At 40.6% G+C, this 20,000-nt stretch overlaps 1 protein-coding gene across 1 annotated transcript in view; it reads right to left on the reverse strand.

The window, feature by feature from the left end:
- The window catches only part of LOC117772217 (netrin receptor DCC-like), a gene marked incomplete at its 5' end in the record, with an annotated part of 63,301 nt that overhangs the window by 42,601 nt on the left and 700 nt on the right, over positions 1 to 20,000 (reverse strand). The window contains 14 exon segments of the mRNA XM_034603189.1: positions 1,236 to 1,331; positions 3,359 to 3,553; positions 5,133 to 5,195; positions 5,198 to 5,242; positions 6,021 to 6,162; positions 13,370 to 13,419; positions 14,791 to 14,914; positions 14,916 to 14,930; positions 15,092 to 15,156; positions 15,159 to 15,241; positions 15,344 to 15,350; positions 16,134 to 16,194; positions 16,196 to 16,249; positions 16,251 to 16,290. Coding sequence (XP_034459080.1) covers positions 1,236 to 1,331; positions 3,359 to 3,553; positions 5,133 to 5,195; positions 5,198 to 5,242; positions 6,021 to 6,162; positions 13,370 to 13,419; positions 14,791 to 14,914; positions 14,916 to 14,930; positions 15,092 to 15,156; positions 15,159 to 15,241; positions 15,344 to 15,350; positions 16,134 to 16,194; positions 16,196 to 16,249; positions 16,251 to 16,290 — 1,040 coding nt within the window.

The raw sequence follows: 20,000 nt of genomic DNA on the forward strand, positions 1-20,000 counted from the left end.
TACAGCTCAGAGTCTGGAGGTTGAGCTAATGAGTCTCACACAAACACACATTGTAACAAGTGTGTGGCATCTTTCACACGCCATAAGCTATATAAATATATACATATATTGACCTAAAGCATGTACATGACAGTACATTTTAGACTCACACTGAAATAGTACACAATATTTTTTGTAGGAACACTACTACTACAGTTACATATGATCCTGCTTTGTTACTACAGTCTGCTACTAACATGACTCCTTATAGAATTGTACTTGTTTACTTTTAACCACTTTTATTGTTGCATTCAATGAAATGTGCTGTAGAAATAAAGTGTATTATTATTCTTTATTTTCTGTTGCACATGAGATCTGTGTGCATACGATTCAGGTAAAAAACATTTGAAGGTAGCATATTATTGCTACTGCTAAAGCTAATGCTACCAATAAAGGTAATGCTTAAGGTACTGGTGCCACTGCTGTCAATCTGCTGAGGAACCCTAACCAGTAATACCAGTACCAGTAATACTGCCACCAGTATCAGTATAACACTTAACACACAGTTTTACATACTGACTTGTGGTCTGAACTAGTGGAACATGTTATAAGACCTGATATCACAGAGTTGTGTCATCTCACCACCGTAAACACGCATGTGACGATCACCAGTGTGGGGTTAGGGTTAAGGTTAGTTGGGTTAGGGTTATTTGGTTAAGTTTAGTACGGTTAGGGTTAGTTGGGTCAGGGTTAATATGGTTAGTTGTGTTACGGTTAGTTGTGTTATGGTTAGTTGGTTCCGGGGTAGTTGGGTCAGGGTTATTTGGTTTAGGGTTAGTTGGGTTAGGATTAGTTGGGCCAGGTGTAGTATGGTTAGGTTTAGTAGTGTTAGTTGGATTAGGGTTAGTAGGGTCAGGGTTAGTAGGGTCAGGGTTAGTTGGGTCAGGGTTAGTTGGGTCAGGGTTAATATGGTTAGGTTTAGTAGGGTTAGTTGTGTTACGGTTAGTTGTGTTACGGTTAGTTGGTTCCGGGGTAGTTGGGTCAGGGTTATTTGGTTTAGGGTTAGTTGGGTTAGGATTAGTTGGGCCAGGTGTAGTATGGTTAGGTTTAGCAGTGTTAGTAGGGTTGGGTTTAGTAGGGTCAGGGTTAGTAGGGTCAGGGTTAGTTGGGTCAGGGTTAGTTGGGTCAGGGTTAGTTGGGTCAGGGTTAGTTGGGTCAGGGTTAGCTGGGTTATGGTCAGTTGTGTGTGATCCTACCTGTCAGAGATCGAGTGACGGCGCTCTCATACAGGGGAACTCCCTCTCCAGCGTTATTGAATGCCTTCAGGGAAATCACATAGTGCGAGCTGGGCTCTGAGGGGAAACGGAGAGAATCATTTCAAATTATTTTGAGCAAATACATTATTGTACATTTTCATGTGAAGATTCAACTCTTTCCACTTTTAAACCAAAGTTTTTTTACTTCTGTTCATACATCAGACGCACATGAAGACGTGATTATTTGTAAAATGTGATTTGTAACTCTGGTGCTACTCTTGTTTTAATTCCTTTTATCCCTTTTTAACCTTACCGTTATTGCAACTATATTTTATGTAGTTTGTTAAATGGGACAGATTTGACTCTGCTGCCTGTGAGTGTTTAGTTTAGAAAGAGGTGATGACGTCTGATCTATTAAGCGGACACATGGTTTTCATAGATCTGCCACACAAGCCAGTCAGATTGACCTTTAACCGTTCAACTTTTAACCTTAGCTTTTATAGCTTTTATTTCTATTCATTTATTTTTGACCATGGATTTTGTTAATCATTTTGTAACCTTGTTTAGATAGGTGCTAATAAGTTTATTATTATGATTATGATGTCTGTGGACACGTCATGCAGTGGCCACCGCCCGTCACTGTCGATATGATGCTGCATCGTCTCTCCTTGTGGCATCAAACGCCCGCATTAGTTAAACAAAAACGCCTGCTCCGTTCCCCAGATGCCTTGCCACATGAATTAATGATTACTATGAATTATAAATGCCGTGTACATATGTGCACTCGCTCCCATGTGTGCATGCAACACAACGGCTGGATCGTACTTTTCATTACTCCTCTATCGTGAAACTCGGGACAGGAATTTTCATCTGCGAATAAAAATCCTCCCCGTTTGCTATTGTCTGCTTTGGCATTCAAACGACTCGTCACAGCCGCAGGAGACGATGCTTTCTCTTTCTCCAGCTCACAATTAGATTTCCACCTAGAGCAGCGTTCTTATAAATTTCTTTTAAATTATTGATTGTAATTAAATGTAGATTTTAATCATCATAATAAATTAATGGAAAAGGGAATCACTGTGTCAAAATTGCAAAAACGGTCGACAAAGGCAGGCTGGGTAATTTATTTTGACTCAGCATGTTCAAATGTGAGCAGCGTGAGTGACAGCATTCAAATAACATGATTCAGTATTTTTCCATCAGAATTAAAATTCAGTCAGTGTGAAGAATTATTAAAAGGTTCCCTGAACTGTGCAAGTAAGTGTATTATTATTTCAGTCACCAGTTGCCGATTCTCTTTAAAGAAGTACTTAATTTAAAGAAACCAGAAAGAACATACAATAGTCGGGTTAGCCACCAAGATAAATAAAACCAAATGATCATAAAACTGCAGCTTTTAAGTTTGAGAAGTGACCTGAGACCTAAACTATATTCCAAAAGAAAACTAAGCCTAAGTGACCTGAGCTTGATTTGATGAACAGTAATATTCCAACTATTCACCCTGTTCTGAATAAAACATTTCGATCATGAGTTTCTAAATAGAATATTCCATTAATAAAACTAACCCTATTCCAGTTTACGTAGTCATATGATGATGTGAAGCATCTGTCGAACATGTTGAGGAAAATGCTGTGAAAAGTCCAGTAGGATGCTGGAATGTGATTAAGATGTATACATGTCTATACATACAGTATATATAACATTTAAATAATGTGACTAAAATCTGAATTCTCAGTTTAGTCAAGTTTTCTCCAAATCAATTTAACCTTTTAACAGTTTTTTTGTGTCAAGATGTTTTTTTAAAATGTCCTAAGAGACAGCTTTGTTTCTGCACAGTGTCGGTGTAAAATTAACCTTATCCATGATCCATACTGGCTCACGACACTTGAACTAACATAAATAGAGCAGCTCTGATGACATCATCTTTATTCTCAATTTGACTTGTTTATAGTTTATACAGTTTCGTAGTCGGTAGAAGTTGCAATTATAGCTAGAAGTTTCGCTTTGTTTTGCTAAAGTAAACAGACTGAGAGCAGAGTCTTTATTAACGACAGATGAAACTGATCCATCTCCTCCTCTGGACCTGGCTGCGTCCACTGGTTCTGCCCCCCCACCGTCCTTACCCAGGTTTTCGATGGAGTAGTATCTCTGCTTGCTGTCCACCCGGACCGTCTCTGCATAAGGACTTCCCACTCCGTAGCCGATGATGTAACCTCGGACCAGGATGTTGGGGCTGAGGGGTGGAGTCCAGGACATGATGATGCTGTTGGGCAGCGGCCTGACGTGCAGAGAGCTCGGCTGGTCGGGTACCTGACTCTCTGCAAGAACACAGGGTTAGGGTGTAATGTTAAACAGGTGAAACATTACACGTCAGAAGAAGAAAGCAGAGTGGTTGTGGTAGTTCTGTTGTCCTGGCCTCCACAACCGCCAGCGCTAAAGCTAACCCTGTTTGCAGCTGCAGTAACAGGCACTTACATGGTTCGGCCTTAGCTAACAGATGCTAACCCTGTTAGCTGTGTATTAAGCCCTATAAGGCCTGACACTTATTCCTCAGCCTCAGATTAGATCAGAGTAGCTTGGTTTGGTTCCTCTGGGAGGGAAACGCTACACATCACTTTATTGAGTGATAATCCATTGAAATGAGATTTAGGTCTGTGTGTCTCGGCCTGGAAACATGGTTAGCATAGATGTGTTTGTGTTTTTATCTCAGCAGCTTCCTGCTGATCAGAGCATCGTCCTTCGAGCTTCAGCGAGGTCAGCTCCTGTAACAACGAGAAATGATCAGACGACCAAACTGGTTCAATGATGTCGGTTGATTTCTTCTTTCTTGAAACAAACTTTGTACTGGTCTGTTATTGTGTTGTATGTTATGTTGCACTATATTTTTACTTTTCACTTAAGGCCGTTTTGTTTATCGAGAATATTTGTACATTTGTACAAAAGGTACAAGTTAAAGGAGTAAAATAGACATAAAAACGAGATGAAATAAAATGATATCGTAGACTGGGGGTTAGAGGTCTCTCAGGGTTCACTTTGAGGATGAATAACAATTTGTAATAATACATTTGTTAAAAATGTAACCACGTTATACCCAAATGATCCTGGTGCTTCAGTTACCATCTGATTATTTCTCATGGTTTGTGCTTTGAATAGATTGAAATCTTTATTCAACACCAACCAGCAGAAAGATCAGTGTTGTTGTTTACAGCTCATCCACACCGGCGTCGGCCCTCATCACCAAAAGATCTGGAACCTCCTCGTGTTTCCAAGTTGACGTCTTCGTCTTCTACGTGTACGGCTCCTCTTCTTCATCCTGAGATGTTTGTGTTCTTCCAGTTTCACGTCCGTCACGTGTTAGAAACCTCATCAACACGTCCACTCGCTCTCTGGGAAGCTTCCACACATTGTCCTGCTGTGTCCTCACATGGACTCACGAGGACATGTTACACACATTTTTACTAGGAGGCTGCAGAAGAAGATCCAGAACATGTCCAGAGACACTGACTCAGACATTTGTTCTCACAGACAGAACCTGCAGAACATGTCAGGAACATGTGAGGAACACGGCAGGAACATGTCAGGGGATCAGTTTATGTCTAACCACACGTTTAAAGAAATAGATTACCTTCTGTTATAAATATCTCTTAGTATTAGTCTTCTGAGGATGAGTAGTTTCTTTCATCCTCTCTCCTCTTTCACTGCTCTCTTTTTAGTGTCTCCTCTCCTTTCTCCCTCCCCCTCCTTCCTCTCCCCTCTCGTCCCCAGAAGCAAATCTTCTCTCCATCCATCTCAGCCCTTAACTGGTTAAATATGTATGTGTGTTGGGACACTGGAGGTATTTACATGTTGGACAGATTGCAGCTACCACACATAACACACACACACACACACACTTACCATCCAGGTCGTTTTCTGGTGTCTCAGCAGTGAACCAGTCGCTTGCTGGACCTGTTCCATGGCCGTCATGGCTGCGACCTGGAAACTGTACTGACTGCCCTTCTCCAAACCTGAGACAGAGAGACAAAGAAAATCAAACAAAGTGAAATTAACATAAAGAAACAATAAATGTTCAAAGTGAAACTGCAATTTCTTTATCTCATTTATAGAAATTCAGTTTATTATTCTCACACAGTAAAAAAGGTGATTATTGGACACACACACACACACACACACACACACACACACCTGTCACTGGAGAATTAATTCCTGCACAATGAAGACGGATGAAGATAACATCAGTACAAAATAATGAAAAGGAAGATCAGTTTCATTCAACTCCTGCAAACCTCAAATTAAAATGATAGCTTGTGGCAGTTTAAACGTGCGCACACACACACACACACACACACACACACTCACACACACACACACACACACACACACTTCCAGACACAAACACCATTTCAACAGTAATGTTGAAGGAACTTCATCGGCCTAAAAAGCATCCGTCTTTCCTTAAAAACCATAATAACGTATCATAATAACGTTTAAAACTACTCCCTAACCCTTCTCCAGATTTTATATTTTTTTAATTTATTAATCTCTTGGACAAAAAACAAGCTCCAGTTTTATTGAATTTATCTTGATGAGAAAATGGTGTCAAATGCCTGCTTGTTAAATCTGCTGCTGAAAAAAATCCCTGAAAAAGTCTGCGTGCCCGTTTGTTTAAGTAACACTCGATAAAAACTGCAGAGCTCAGCTGTTTTAAGACTAAGTTTAAAATAGATCGAACATTAGAGATGTAAAGTGAAACAACATCAGATTAATTTTGATGCCGGTTCTCACCTGTGAACAGGTACCAGAAGTTGTTGGGTTCAATGGCCTCTTGGTCGCCACGCCGACCCGTCTTCCTGTATTTGATCTTGTAGGCGGTGATGACGCCGTTCTGGGCGCTGCGCAGAGGCGGCTGCCATGACACCTTGATGCTCTGAAAACAAGAAAGACAGAAACTAAGGAAACTTGTGGGTTCCTGTTGTTTTCTGTCTCTAATTTATTGTGTGTTTGTTGTTGTTGACTCAGACTCACTTTTTCCCACCAACATTAAGTATCGTCTGAAATCTGTGTTGTGGCCCCTGGCTGTGTGTGTGTGTCCTTGTACAGCTATCTTTGTGAGGACCAGTTTGAGTGTCTTAACCACTATTTAGTGGTTAAGACTTGGTTTTCGGGTTAGGGTTAGGTTAAGGTTAGGTTAAAGGTTAGGACTAGGCATTAAGTTTGGATGGTTAGGGTAAGGGGCAAGGGAATGCATTATGTCAGTGAGTGTCCTCACTAAGAAGCTGTACAAACATGTATGTGTGTATGTGTGTGTGTAATGAACATTCATGAATTAGAAAATGTACTGACCTCTTTCTCCCTCTATTATTTTCATCATTGTTTAATATCTGTCATTTCTACTCTTGCTCATCGTGTCATTACATAAAACAATAATTCTCACAATGTAATTTTCTATATAACAAAAGTGAATATATATTGATTTATATTGAAAAAACACTGAATATTCTACTTCAAATATTAAACAATTGTATACAAAACTTTATACATTATATAATATGTTGTAAATTCGGACCAGGACTATATTAACCGACACAGGCATTAACACACACACACACACACACACACACACACACACACACACACACACACACACACACACACACACACACACACACACACACACACACACACACACACACACACACGGTGTGTATCCTCCATCAGCTGTGATGTAAGCGATCGGGCCAATGAGCAGTTTAAATATTCATCCAGTTTTACTGTGACAACGGTCACAGAGGAATTCATAACATTTAGCTGCACCTGTTCCCTCGGCTGCTCCGCATCTCACTAATTGATTAAGGCAGAACTGATTACTAGGGGGGGGGGGGGGGTTAGGAAAGGAGTAAAATTTAATAAATGTGTGTGTCGGCCAAATTCCTTCATACTCTGCCTCCCTCGCTCTCTGGCGGGTGTCATCACGCACTTCATTAAACAATTAGCCACTTTGACAGGACACAGTTGGATGTGAGGTCTCCATGGAAACGATACAGAGGTTGAATTCATGTTGGAACAATTCCCACAGCAACACGAGGAGGAAACCATCCATGAAGGAGGACAGCACCATGACACCTGAGGGAAACACTCCTGAGTAACAGGAGCAACAACAACAACACTCGGATACCACAATGTTCACTGGGTTTATTGTCTGTCACGACTATTAATAAAGTCACTGTGCTATAATTACACTGCTGCTGCTGCTTCTACTTGTCTGCTACTGTTACTGCTGCAACTACAAACTGTTCCTGCAGCTGCAGAGATACTGATTCAACACTGTCTCCGAAATAATTGTTTACATCCAACTAAACTGCAACAAACAACATTCTGCAACCAGATCATGTTTTCTTTCAACATAAGGAAATGTTAATTACAGAGATACTAAACACTTCAATGTGTTTTTGAGCAGTTAACTAAATATATACGACTGTGCTATAATGAAACTAATTAATGTTGGTTTTATTACATTTGTAAAATATCTGAATTTATGGTTGAAAATGACTAATAACACCACCTAGTGTTTCAAACTGTCTTTGACCTTCTGGGCCAATTTTTTACTTTGAGTCAGCAGTTTGTGACGTTTCTACATCATGACATTTATATATATATGAAAAGGTTTACGCCCTCTAATCACAATCAAACCACTCATGAGTCTGGAAAGCTGCTCTCATTTTTAAATCTATTCTGAAAACTACACCTGTAAACCACCACACTACCGTCCAGAGAGTCCCCTTGGTGTTAGTTGGCCCCCAGCTCCACCGTGAGGAACCTGGAGTTAACCCCAGTCCCCTTCCCACCCGACCCAACTGCGAGTCCACTGGTAAAACTGCAATCCAATGTTTCCTGATGTTATAAAGTGAGAAGTAGAGTCACTTTCTCAGAGACTTCTATAGAAACTACCTGAGGAGTAATTTTCCTCAAACGTTGCCTCAGTCTGCGTTTTCAGTTTGTGCTGTTACCCTCAGACTGAAACCACTAAACGTCAGACCTGAGGTCGTCTTTCAGCTACTGTCAACAGAGCAGCTGAACCAGACTTCTGTTCAATACATGTTGAGTTTGATTTATTTTTACACACTAACTGAACTAAACAGGCTCCATGGATTAATTAAAGCTGTTTCACATGTGTTTTCTTCTTTCCATGTGTGAACAAGAGGTGATGTGGCCTCGGGCGTTACTGTACAAAAATCCTCTGTCTGAAATGTTGGCAGTTCAGCTGCTTTGTATTCAGATGTAGCTGCTGTTATAAAGCGCATTATATATATATATATATATATATATATATTTATTAAAATTTTTAAAAAGGCATGTGAAGCTGCGGCCTCGTTCGTCACCTTCAAACACACCAGGAGCCTCCGACTGATTTCCCCTCAGTGGAAAACACTGATATCTGCAGAAAGCTGACGACACTGATCATATAAATACTGATAATCACAGGAATCAGACACCAGATGTTTCAGATCATGAAAAGTGTTTTTTTTTCAAAATTCATGACAAAGCTTTGAAAAAATTCAAACCAAGACTGGAATTAATTGAAGGTGTTATCCTCCGTCCCTGTAGCTGCATACAGAACACCTCATTCACCCTGTGACCTCCACACACACACAGACACACACACACAATTAGATTGCCCCTCTTACCCAGAGGACATGAACAAACAATCACAGATTGAATTCAGGGAGTGTTTACTCACCTGGTTTGTGTGTGTGTGTGTGTGTGTGTGTGTGTGTGTGTGTGTGTGTGTGAGTGTGTGTGAGTGAGAGAGACAGAGACTGTGTGTGTGTGTGTGTGTGTGAGTGTGTGTGAGTGAGAGAGACAGAGACAGAGACTGTGTGTGTGTGTGTGAGTGAGAGAGACAGAGACTGTGTGTGTGTGTGTGTGTGTGTGTGTGTGTGTGTGTGTGTGTGTGTGTGTGTGTGTGTGAGTGAGAGAGACAGAGACTGTGTGTGTGTGTGTGTGTGTGTGTGTGAGTGTGTGTGAGTGAGAGAGACAGAGACTGTGTGTGTGTGTATGTGTGTGTGTGTGTGTGTGTGTGTGTGTGTGTGTGAGTGTGTGAGTGAGAGAGACAGAGACTGTGTGTGTGTGTGTGAGTGAGAGAGACAGAGACTGTGTGTGTGTGTGTGTGTGTGTGTGTGTGTGTGTGTGAGTGAGAGAGACAGAGACTGTGTGTGTGTGTGTGTGTGAGTGAGAGAGACAGAGACTGTGTGTGTGTGTGTGTGTGTGTGTGTGTGTGTGTGTGTGTGTGTGTGTGTGTGTGTGTGTGTGTGTGTGTGAGAGACTGTGTGTGTTTGATAATGTCCTCTCAGTAAAAGGAGCAATCACATGGAGGACAGCCTGTCTCTTGCTTTGTGATACAAATGCAACACCATGCAGTGTGTGTGTCTCTTTAAGACTCAGCTGCTAATGCTAGCTATGTAGCATTAACAAAAACATACATGTTACATACTGTACATAAAAAACTGTTCCACCCCCCCCCCCCCCCTCTAACAGAGAGTTTTCATTTGTAAAAGCTCATTTCATGTCGTCAGAAGTCAAATGAACACTTCAGCCTGAGATTTTCTTTTCATCACTGTTTAAATGAGTCTCAGGTTCTCACGTCTCCCTCCTGCTGAGACTCGTCAGGAGGTTTTAATCCCTCCCTCTTCCTCAAACTATTCCAGAGCAGAAGCAGAAGTGAAAGTTTGGAATCCTCCGCTGATCCTGATTCTGACAGACGAGAGACAGTGACCCTGGCTACACTGTCTGGAGGATTCTGAGTAAAAACACACGTCCAGAGAATTGACAAGTGTAAACTCTGGCTGTGTGTTCAACCAAGCATTCAACAACACACTGACCGTGACACTCCACTGGCTGAAGGAAAGCTGAGGAAATGTCAGATTTGTCTCAAAAGTTGGTTCGACGGCAGAAACTCGACACATTTTCTCCTTCAGCAACAAACTGCAGAGGAAACGTCATTAACGCTGCAGGAGTTCAGCAAAGATCAAGTTCACCATTCAAGGATTTTACATAAAAAAACATTCTGCTGCGGACGTCTGATGCTCTAATGGAATCTTATCAGATTACCAGAATATCACTCAGAGAACAGTCTCCAAATGAAACCACATTTAAACTTACTGGATCCACATGTATATTTGGATCAAATCACAGTCTCTAAATATGTCTGATTTATTTAATTTAGATTCATAAAATTATTTTGAGAGAAAATCAGTGAAAATGTGGGAAAATGTTATTTCTCACAATGTTTAAAAAACGGACAAAAAAGAAACAATCCTGGATCTGCCACAAAGTTTTAAAGTTCTTTCTTGGCCCATGTTCCGTCCTCCCAGCAACTTTCATCTTAAAGTTTTTGTCAAAAACCTGCTGACAAACTGGTAAAGTAATATTCTGTCATTGGAGGTAAAACATCTTTGGTAATTTGTGTGTCTGTTTTCATATATTTTACGTCATGATCACCACCACACCTCTTTAGATACTATCTTTATATGTAAAATGTTCAGGGACCTTTCACATTATATAAACCCTATCCACATCACAGTCCTTTGGTAGAAACATAACTGAAAGCTGCATATTACCCATGATCCTCTGCTTCATGAACCTGAAGAGCTGCTGCTGGAACAAATCCACCAAACTTCAGAATTCTTCATATTTAACAGTTTCCTGCTGAATATTGGAGATAAACTCTGGTTTTTAATAACTTCAGAGTGCTTTTTAACTGATCTCAGTTCAGCTTCACTCTTCACCTGGAGCTGGTTGTGACAGTTGAAGCTGACTCTCAGTCAGTTCTTCTCACAGGAGATGGAACCCACTCAGCAGAGTCACAGAGAACAGACGTTCAGGGAGAGAAGGAGGAAACTTTCTCATGTTCACACTCACACATCAGACTCACTTCAATCCAGCTGCTGTTTAACATAGATGTTACATGATTCAAAGTTTAGACAGTAACTGATTCCATGTCTTTAAACTAGAAAATAACGATTTCTCTTTGTCTTAGTCAAACTGTTTCTACCTTTGAGGTTGGGATATTAATGCTGCTCCGTCTGTTTCACCTTCTTTTAACAAGCACATTGTCTTTTTAAATAAATGTTTGGTTATGAGAAAAATCTTCCTCCTTTTTTAACCATGTTTCATGAAGCTTTGAAAGCATCACACGGGCTCTGACATTATGATCAATCAGCTCTGACCCCAGAGCCGATCAGCACAAATATCAATCACATGCAGGACAAGAAGGCGACAGAAAGTAAATGAGGTCGGCTCTCCACAGACCAAGTGACCCCCTTTTATGGACATAAATTATGAGCCACTCACAACGTCTCTGAAAAACGTTCATCATTTTCTCTGCTGCTGCTTTCTGAGCACAACTCCTGTCACAAACATCTGAAGATGCAGGATTTCTTTTATGAGGTGAACATTTTATCTGAGCATCTCCCATCACGTTTCTCATTTATCTGACGGCACAGAAGGTGCAAATCAGTGTGATACGAGTGAAGAAGTAATATAAAGCCAAAGAAATTACAGCCAGAAAGAGTCAAGAATTAAATTAATATTTTACCCTTCAGGTGGAGAATAGAATCACTGCCCTGCAGTTGTATGACTCCACAAATCATTTTTTTCATCTAAGTTTACTACACGCTGACCAAGAGACGTTCTTTTGTTCTCGAGAGAGAAACGCAGCAGGACTCAGAATAACCATCAGAACTTTGCAGGAAGAACAAAGACCACAAGTCCTCTTTGTTCTGTCATGGATCTTCCTTAAAAACCTGAACCCCTTAAACATCGAAGACAGACTTCACCAAACATTCTGTGACATCACAGGAAGATTATAAAGAAGGACATTGAGTCATGTTGGGAGTGTCATTGAAACTAAAGCTGAACATATATGTCCAGCTTTAAAGAGTCAACTTTTCATCAGAAATACGTGTGTGTGTGTGTGTGTGTGTGTGTGTGTGTGTGTGTTCATGTGTGTGTGTGTTCATGTGTGTGTGTGTGTTGTGTGGTGTGTGTGTGTGTGTGTCGTGGTTGTGTGTGTGTGTGTGTGTTCAGTGGGTGTTGTGTGTGTGTGTGTGTGTGCATGTGTGTGGTGTGTGTGTGTGTGTTCATGTGTGTGTGTGTGTGTGTGTGTGTGTGTCATGTGTGCGTGTGTGTGTGTGTGTGTGTTCATGTGTGTGTGTGTGTGTGTGTGTGTGTGTGTGTGTGTGTTCGTGTGTGTGTGTGTGTGTGTGTGTGTGTGTGTTCGTGTGTGTGTGTGTGTGTGTGTGTTCGTGTGTGTGTGTGTGTGTGTGTGTGTGTTCGTGTGTGTGTGTGTGTGTGTGTGTGTGTGTGTGTGTGTGTGTGTGTGTGTTCATGTGTGCGTGTGCGTGTGCGTGTGTGTGTGTGTGCGTGTGTGTGTGTGTGTGCGTGTAGCATCCATCAGTAAAATGAGGTCGGATCATCAGAGAGCAGCAGCTGAGTGATGACAGTGTCACAGTTTGAATGTGTCTGTCACGTTCAGTGAACAGAACTGGAAGAAAAACTGAAATAAACCTAAATGTTAAAGATGTATGTCAACAAATAAAACTTAAACAGAAAGTGAGACCACAGAAATGATTTTAAAGTGTTTAAAATTATTTGTTAAAAAATCTCAGAATGTGATAAAAACGTCCTGAAATAATATATATTTTTAAATATTTACTTTAAAATGGTTGGTATTATATATATATTACAGCTTTGTCTTAACCACTCACAGTAAGCACCACCACGCTGCTCAGTCACACACCGTCCACACATTGGCCAACAGTCGTCAGGGGCAGTTTAATGTTTGGTTCAATATTTTGCCCAAGGGCTCTTTGATACGTGGAGTCCGGGATTGAACTACCAACCTTCCACTTTATCTCCTGAGCCACAGTCGGCAAACATCAACTCTCTCGTGGCCTGTGTTCCTTTAAGACCCTCTCATCAGAGCACGTCAGAGACGAGTGCATACGTTACAATAACTGGTCCAAGTCCAAGAAGAAGGCTTTTAACAAATTATTCCCATTGTTCTCAAAATAAACAGAGAAGAGTCGACCGTGGTTGTTTCAGTGTGGAGACGAGGGTGTGAAAATCAAACTCACCCTGGACAGGACGACCTCTAATGTGATGTTCTGAGGAGGAGCGCTGGGCACTGCAGACAAACAGAAGACAGAAAGAAATCTATTCAAATAAAGACTGAACCAAGTTATCATTTTATTTCCAATTTAGAGAAAGTCTAATCTTTCATTTTATTTTTGTCAGAAACCAACATAACAATTAACAAACATTTTAACAGCTAAAATTAAAAATGAACCAGTCAATCAGAAACAAAGTCGACACAGCTGTGCTCCAATCAGAGCATTTATCAACAGTTAGTTTCCTGCGACAGGATTTTAATGACGTGAGGGAGAAGCTTTTACACACAACATCATTTTATATATAAAAACAGATTGACTCAGATTATACATTTAAAACTGTTTATATTTATAAACATATACAAATAGGCCAATTAACATAGTTAATTTGATTAATATAATTTAGTTACATTTAAAACATGATTCTGTTATTTCTGTGCTTTCATCTTTAAAAATCTAAGAAAGAAAGAAATTGAGTTTTCAGACGTCTACTCTCAGCACAGCAACATCAAACTGAAGAACTGAATTATCTTTACAATTAAAATGATGTTTACAACTGTTCTTTATCACACATCAACACAGATGAACAGCAAAAAGAAAAAGAAGAGAAAGAAAGTGAAGAGGACATTTAGAATGAAGAGCAGAAATAGACGCTAGATGAATAATAAAAGATGAAAAGAGAAAACAATAGAGTACGAATGAAAACAAGGAAAACAAAAGAAAAGACTTAAAAGGTGAGAAAAATAAAACATGTGATGAAGAAAAACATAAAAAAACAGGAGAAGGGAATGAGTGCGTCTGTCAATCAGAGGAAAACTGAATCAAAGAATCTCTGATTAACTGTCAGCAGCTTCACTATTGATTCAGCTGCTGTGTGTGTGTGTGTGTGTGTGTGTGTGTGTGTGTGTGTGTGTGTGTGTGTGTGTGTGTGTGTGTTGGCGTGGTCCATGTCCCATCTGCTAACATGGAGGGTTTATTAACCAGCCACCACACGGCAAACCAGACGAGTCAGACAGACACATCTGTGTTTGTCATTAGTTCTACATTTGAATGAATCATTTAAACTTTTAATAAATATATATTAACACGTAAATGTTTATAACGCATTAACGCATGCGCAGAATGAGCCGCTCCATGTATAACTATCATTTGGACTTGTCATCAATAAAAAAACTAATGTTAAATGCATACATCCATCTTGTGTCATTTATCTTTACGTTCCCACAACAATATACAAAGAAAATGGTGATTAATCAGATTAATCATAGCCACCCTGTAAATTACTCAAATGAGTAATTTAAGAAGATAAATATTAAAGATTGTTAAATCATTTCAACTGATCCACATGTTTCTGCTTCGCAGGACAAACTGTGGACTTTAGAACTCACCATCTGATTGGGTGGTGACGCTCACGGCCTCGGAGGCGGGGCCTGGCCCGTAGCGGTTGATGGCCAGAACACGGACGGTGTAATCGGTGAACTTATGGAGTCCCTCCATTTTGTAGTTGAGCCCGGTTCACCTCCACACTCTGAAGATAAACAGTGAGTCCAACGTAAAACATCTCGGATCATCTAAGATCACACTACAGGTAGAACCAGCAGAACCAGTGGAACCACTGGAACCAGTAGATCCACTTCTGACCAGCAGAACCAACAGAACCAGTAGAACCTCATGTGCATTGGTTCTGACCTGCTCCTTGTCGGACGGACTCTCGCTCCACATCAGCCTGTAGCCGAGCACGGGGCCGTTTGGTTGGCGGGAGCTTCCCAGCTCACCTGGAGGGAGGCGGGGGGACAGAGCTTCCACTCGGAGGGACTTCCAGCCGGCTGGGGACCTGGACTGGGAGACAGACACACGATAAAGTACTTCAACTACAGAGACACGATAAAATACTTCAACTACAGAGACCCACTGATACTTAAACTACAAACACAGACAAACACTGACACTAAAACTACAGACACCTTGTTGAGGACCTGGACTCCGAGACACAGACGGTGAAAACTAAATCTCCTTGATGAGACAGTAGCTCTGTGATTGTGCCTCAGCATTTTGTTAATAATCTATATCTGTTTGTATCACTGCACTTTGTATCTGTTTTGTTTTTAATGTCTGTATAAACACATGTGACTCTTCCACCATTAATATCACAAGCAGAACTTTGTATTACTCTCATAAAACACCAGGTGAATACAGTTTGCAGACATCACACATGGTGATATGCAGAAGGTGATTATAAGAAATGGAGGCTCGCAGTCTGTTGGGTTGTTTGTTGTCAGGAATGAAAAGCAAACTAAAAACTCAGAAGTGGAATAAAGAGGAAACTGAAGAAACAGAAGTGCGAGCAACAAACACCCTAAATACAACAGGCAGGTAAAAGATGATTGAACTCAGGTGCAACACATCAAGGGAGAGCAGCCAATCACAGACGAGGGAAACCAGACAGGAAGTAAAACACAAGACTATCACACAAGTCCTTTCAAAGTAAAACAGGAAATAACAAGTCTGACGTCCATAATATTAAAAACAAGAGAAACAGAGAGTTTGAAAAGACACATCCAAAGTCCTGTACAGACCCTGACACTTGAAAACCACTAAACTCTAGTGGCCTAAATAAACAGTGAGAAAATACTATTTCAATAGATATTATATTTGAAAAGATCAGGTTTGAACTGGTGTCTCTGCATCACGTAATGAGTCATTTTAACAATAAACAATTTTTGTATCTCACGGTCGGGTTTGGTGGTGATCCTCAGGGGGGCGGAGCTCTCTCCTGGTCCCACGTCGTTATAAAGCGACGACTCGGAAGCTGTAGCTCTCTTCTGGTTTCAGGTTAGAAACCGTCAGTTTCCAAAGACTCAGGCTCCGACACGTTCACCGACCGCTCCCTGTCACACAAAGACACTCTATTACATTTCTATTGGAATAAAGTGTTTATTTATTCAGTTTGATTGAATAGATTCAATAAATTAAATCATATTATATCAGTGATGATCCACTTGATTTCTGTTTACAGATTATATCTACTGAACCTTTTAAAACTGTGATAACTTCTCAGTCATTTGTTAAAATCCCGTTTTATTTTGTAACAGAGAAGATAACAGGATCCGTAATCAGATGTAGTTTGTGTAATCCCAGATAATCCTCAGATTACAGCAACTCTGCACCCTCCAGTAATCAGCAGAGAACGAGGAGCTTCCACAGAAAGACACTGAGGACGTTTGTCCTCACGTCCCTGGAAAGAAAAACCTGGAAATCACACGTCAACATCTCGATGCTGAAGGGACAGATGATGCACGTCACTTTCTTCTGAAGGCTTTTATTTCTAAAATCATTTGTAAATGAGCTTTTTAAATAAGTAAATTAATAAAGTAACTATAGAGTTGTAATTATTTTTATTTTACAATGAAGATAGAACAGATCACTGACAGTAACAGAGATCACTGACGGTAACAGAGATCACTGACGGTAACAGAGATCACTGACGGTAACAGATCACTGACAGTAACAGAGATCACTGACGGTAACAGATCACTGACGGTAACAGAGATCACTGACGGTAACAGAGATCACTGACGGTAACAGATCACTGACAGTAACATAGATCACTGACAGTAACAGAGATCACTGACGGTAACAGAGATCACTGACGGTAACAGAGATCACTGACAGTAACAGAGATCACTGACGGTAACAGAGATCACTGACGGTAACAGAGATCACTGACAGTAACAGAGATCACTGACAGTAACAGAGATCACTGACGGTAACAGAGATCACTGACGGTAACAGAGATCACTGACAGTAACAGAGATCACTGACAGTAACAAAGATCACTGACGGTAACAGAGATCACTGACAGTAACAGAGATCACTGACAGTAACCGAGATCACTGATGGTAACGGATCACTGATGGTAACGGATCACTGACGGTAACAGAGATCACTGACGGTAACAGAGATCACTGACAGTAACAGAGATCACTGAATGGTAACAGGATCACTGACGGTAACGGATCACTGACGGTAACAGAGATCACTGACAGTAACAGAGATCACTGACGGTAACAGAGATCACTGACAGTAACAGAGATCACTGACGGTAACAGAGATCACTGACGGTAACAGAGATCACTGACAGTAACATAGATCACTGATTGTAACGGATCACTGACGGTAACAGAGATCACTGACGGTAACGGATCACTGACGGTAACAGAGATCACTGACAGTAACAGAGATCACTGACAGTAACAGAGATCACTGACGGTAACGATCACTGACGGTAACAGAGATCACTGACGGTAAACAGAGATCACTGACAGTAACAGAGATCACTGACGGTAACGGATCACTGACGGTAACAGAGATCACTGACAGTAACAGAGATCACTGACGGTAACAGATCACTGACAGTAACAGAGATCACTGACGGTAACAGAGATCAGTGACGTAACAGATCACTGACAGTAACAGAGATCACTGACAGTAACAGAGATCACTGACGGTAACAGATCACTGACGGTAACAGAGCTCACGTGACGGTAACAGATCACTGCACAGTAACAGAGATCACTGACAGTAACAGAGATCACTGACGGTAACGGATCACTGACGGTAACAGAGATCACTGAACGGTAACAGATATCACTGACGGTAACGGAGATCACTGACAGTAACAGAGATCACTGACGTAACAGAGATCACTGACAGTAACAGAGATCACTTGACGGTAACGGAATCACTGACAGTAACAGAGATCACTGACGGTAACAGAGATCACTGACGGTAACAGAGATCACTGACGGTAACAGATCACTGACAGTAACAGAGATCACTGACAGTAACAGAGATCACTGACGGTAACAGAGAGATCACTGACAGTAACAGAGATCACTGACGGTAAACGGATCACTGACGGTAACAGAGATCACTGACAGTAACAGAGATCACTGACCGTAACCCTAACCCTATCACTGAGAGATGAAAGACCAAAGTGATTCTTTACAGTCAAACTAATATCAGATGAAATCTGTCACTGACCACAGTGTCAGTACTGAACAGTTGTACTTGCATCACGTTGTGAGACTGTGGTTCGTCTGTTTGTTTGATCCAAACTGAATAAATCAATAACTAATGAATGAAGTGACGTCTCCTTCAGGATGAATTCAGACAGTGAACCACAATATCCTTTTATTAATCTTAATGTAGATGATACTGTTAAAAACATCAAACCTTAACTGCAAATACAAACTGTCTTTCAACCTGATTTTAAAAGAGTGAAAACTGCTCTTTTTACGAACAATTCTTTTTCTGTCTTCGATCAAAAATCTCTTGTTTTTTTCTATTTTATGTTTTTCCTGTAAATTATTACAGCCGAGACAAAAAAGCTAAATCTCCAACTCCTGTCTCGTCGTCTTTCTTTGTCCTGTAATCTCTCATTGTTTTCTCTCCGTCTCTTCCTCCCTCACTCTCTCCCTGGTTTTCTGAAAGTTATTAGTGTCGACAAAATCCACCTCTATTTTCCTCTACGTCATTAGAAATGACAAAACCTCTGCGTCTGCATCTTTAGTTATTAGGACAGAATGTCTGTGTATTGTTTCATGATGAAACCTCAGTTGCTCTTTAGACCAGTGCAGCGTTCAGAGCTCTGAAGCGCTGCAGGCCAGTTTCTCCCTGAGGTAGAAAAGCTTAAAAGCCTTCAGCTGTAGCTCCGACTGTCAGAGTTCACCATTTAACATCAGCAGGAGACTCAGCCAGACATTTTCTACTTAACGTTCAGAGCTGCTGTGAGAACATACTGTTAGAATAGAGCTCTACACTATTAGTCCACATGGAGTTTCTTCTAAAGACCCAGAGTTCACAGCCTCACCACTACATTAAGAGTTCATTTAACTGTTGAGCTTCGCAGCAGCAACTTGGCTCAATTGGCCTTTTTCTAAGAAGATATCTTAAAATTGTCAGTCCCTGCAAATGGATTTAAAATGACTTGTGAAGCATTTTGACTGCATCTGCCAATCAACTCCAATTTACCCACATTTAAATATAGATTTAAAACTACATTGTGTTATACATTGGACGTTTTTTCAGCTTTAATTTTGAAACCTTGTGTTAAATGTTGCTCTTCGAAATCAAAAGTAAGCAGTAATTTGCAAATCTATGCACATATTTTACTGTTCACGAATCCAAGAAAAGGATCGTAAGCAAATCATACATATTTCAATATGACTCATCAGTTGTCACTATAAGGGGCGCTCTGTAATATTTATGATCAAGTTTCCACCTCATTGTGACATTTTAGCTTCATGTAAAACAGTGACTCTTTAATAAATCACTTTCTCCTGGTAAAGCAAAGTCTAATGAGTACATTTCGTGACAATGGGCTAACAAATAATTCTTAGAACAAGCAAAACCAACAACATATAACTGAAGGTGGTCAATCCTCTGACAGCAAACTACCAAAGGAACCAGGGAACCAAGTGAGATCCCAGGTGCAGCCCATTGCTCCTGAGGAGCTGAGGAACCTGTGACCTGGATTCTGATCTCTATGTGATCTACATATGATCTACATATGATCTCTATATGATCTCCATATGAT

Source organism: Hippoglossus hippoglossus, chromosome 12 (assembly GCF_009819705.1).
Source record: "Hippoglossus hippoglossus isolate fHipHip1 chromosome 12, fHipHip1.pri, whole genome shotgun sequence".
NCBI classification, from domain to species: Eukaryota; Metazoa; Chordata; class Actinopteri; order Pleuronectiformes; family Pleuronectidae; genus Hippoglossus; species Hippoglossus hippoglossus.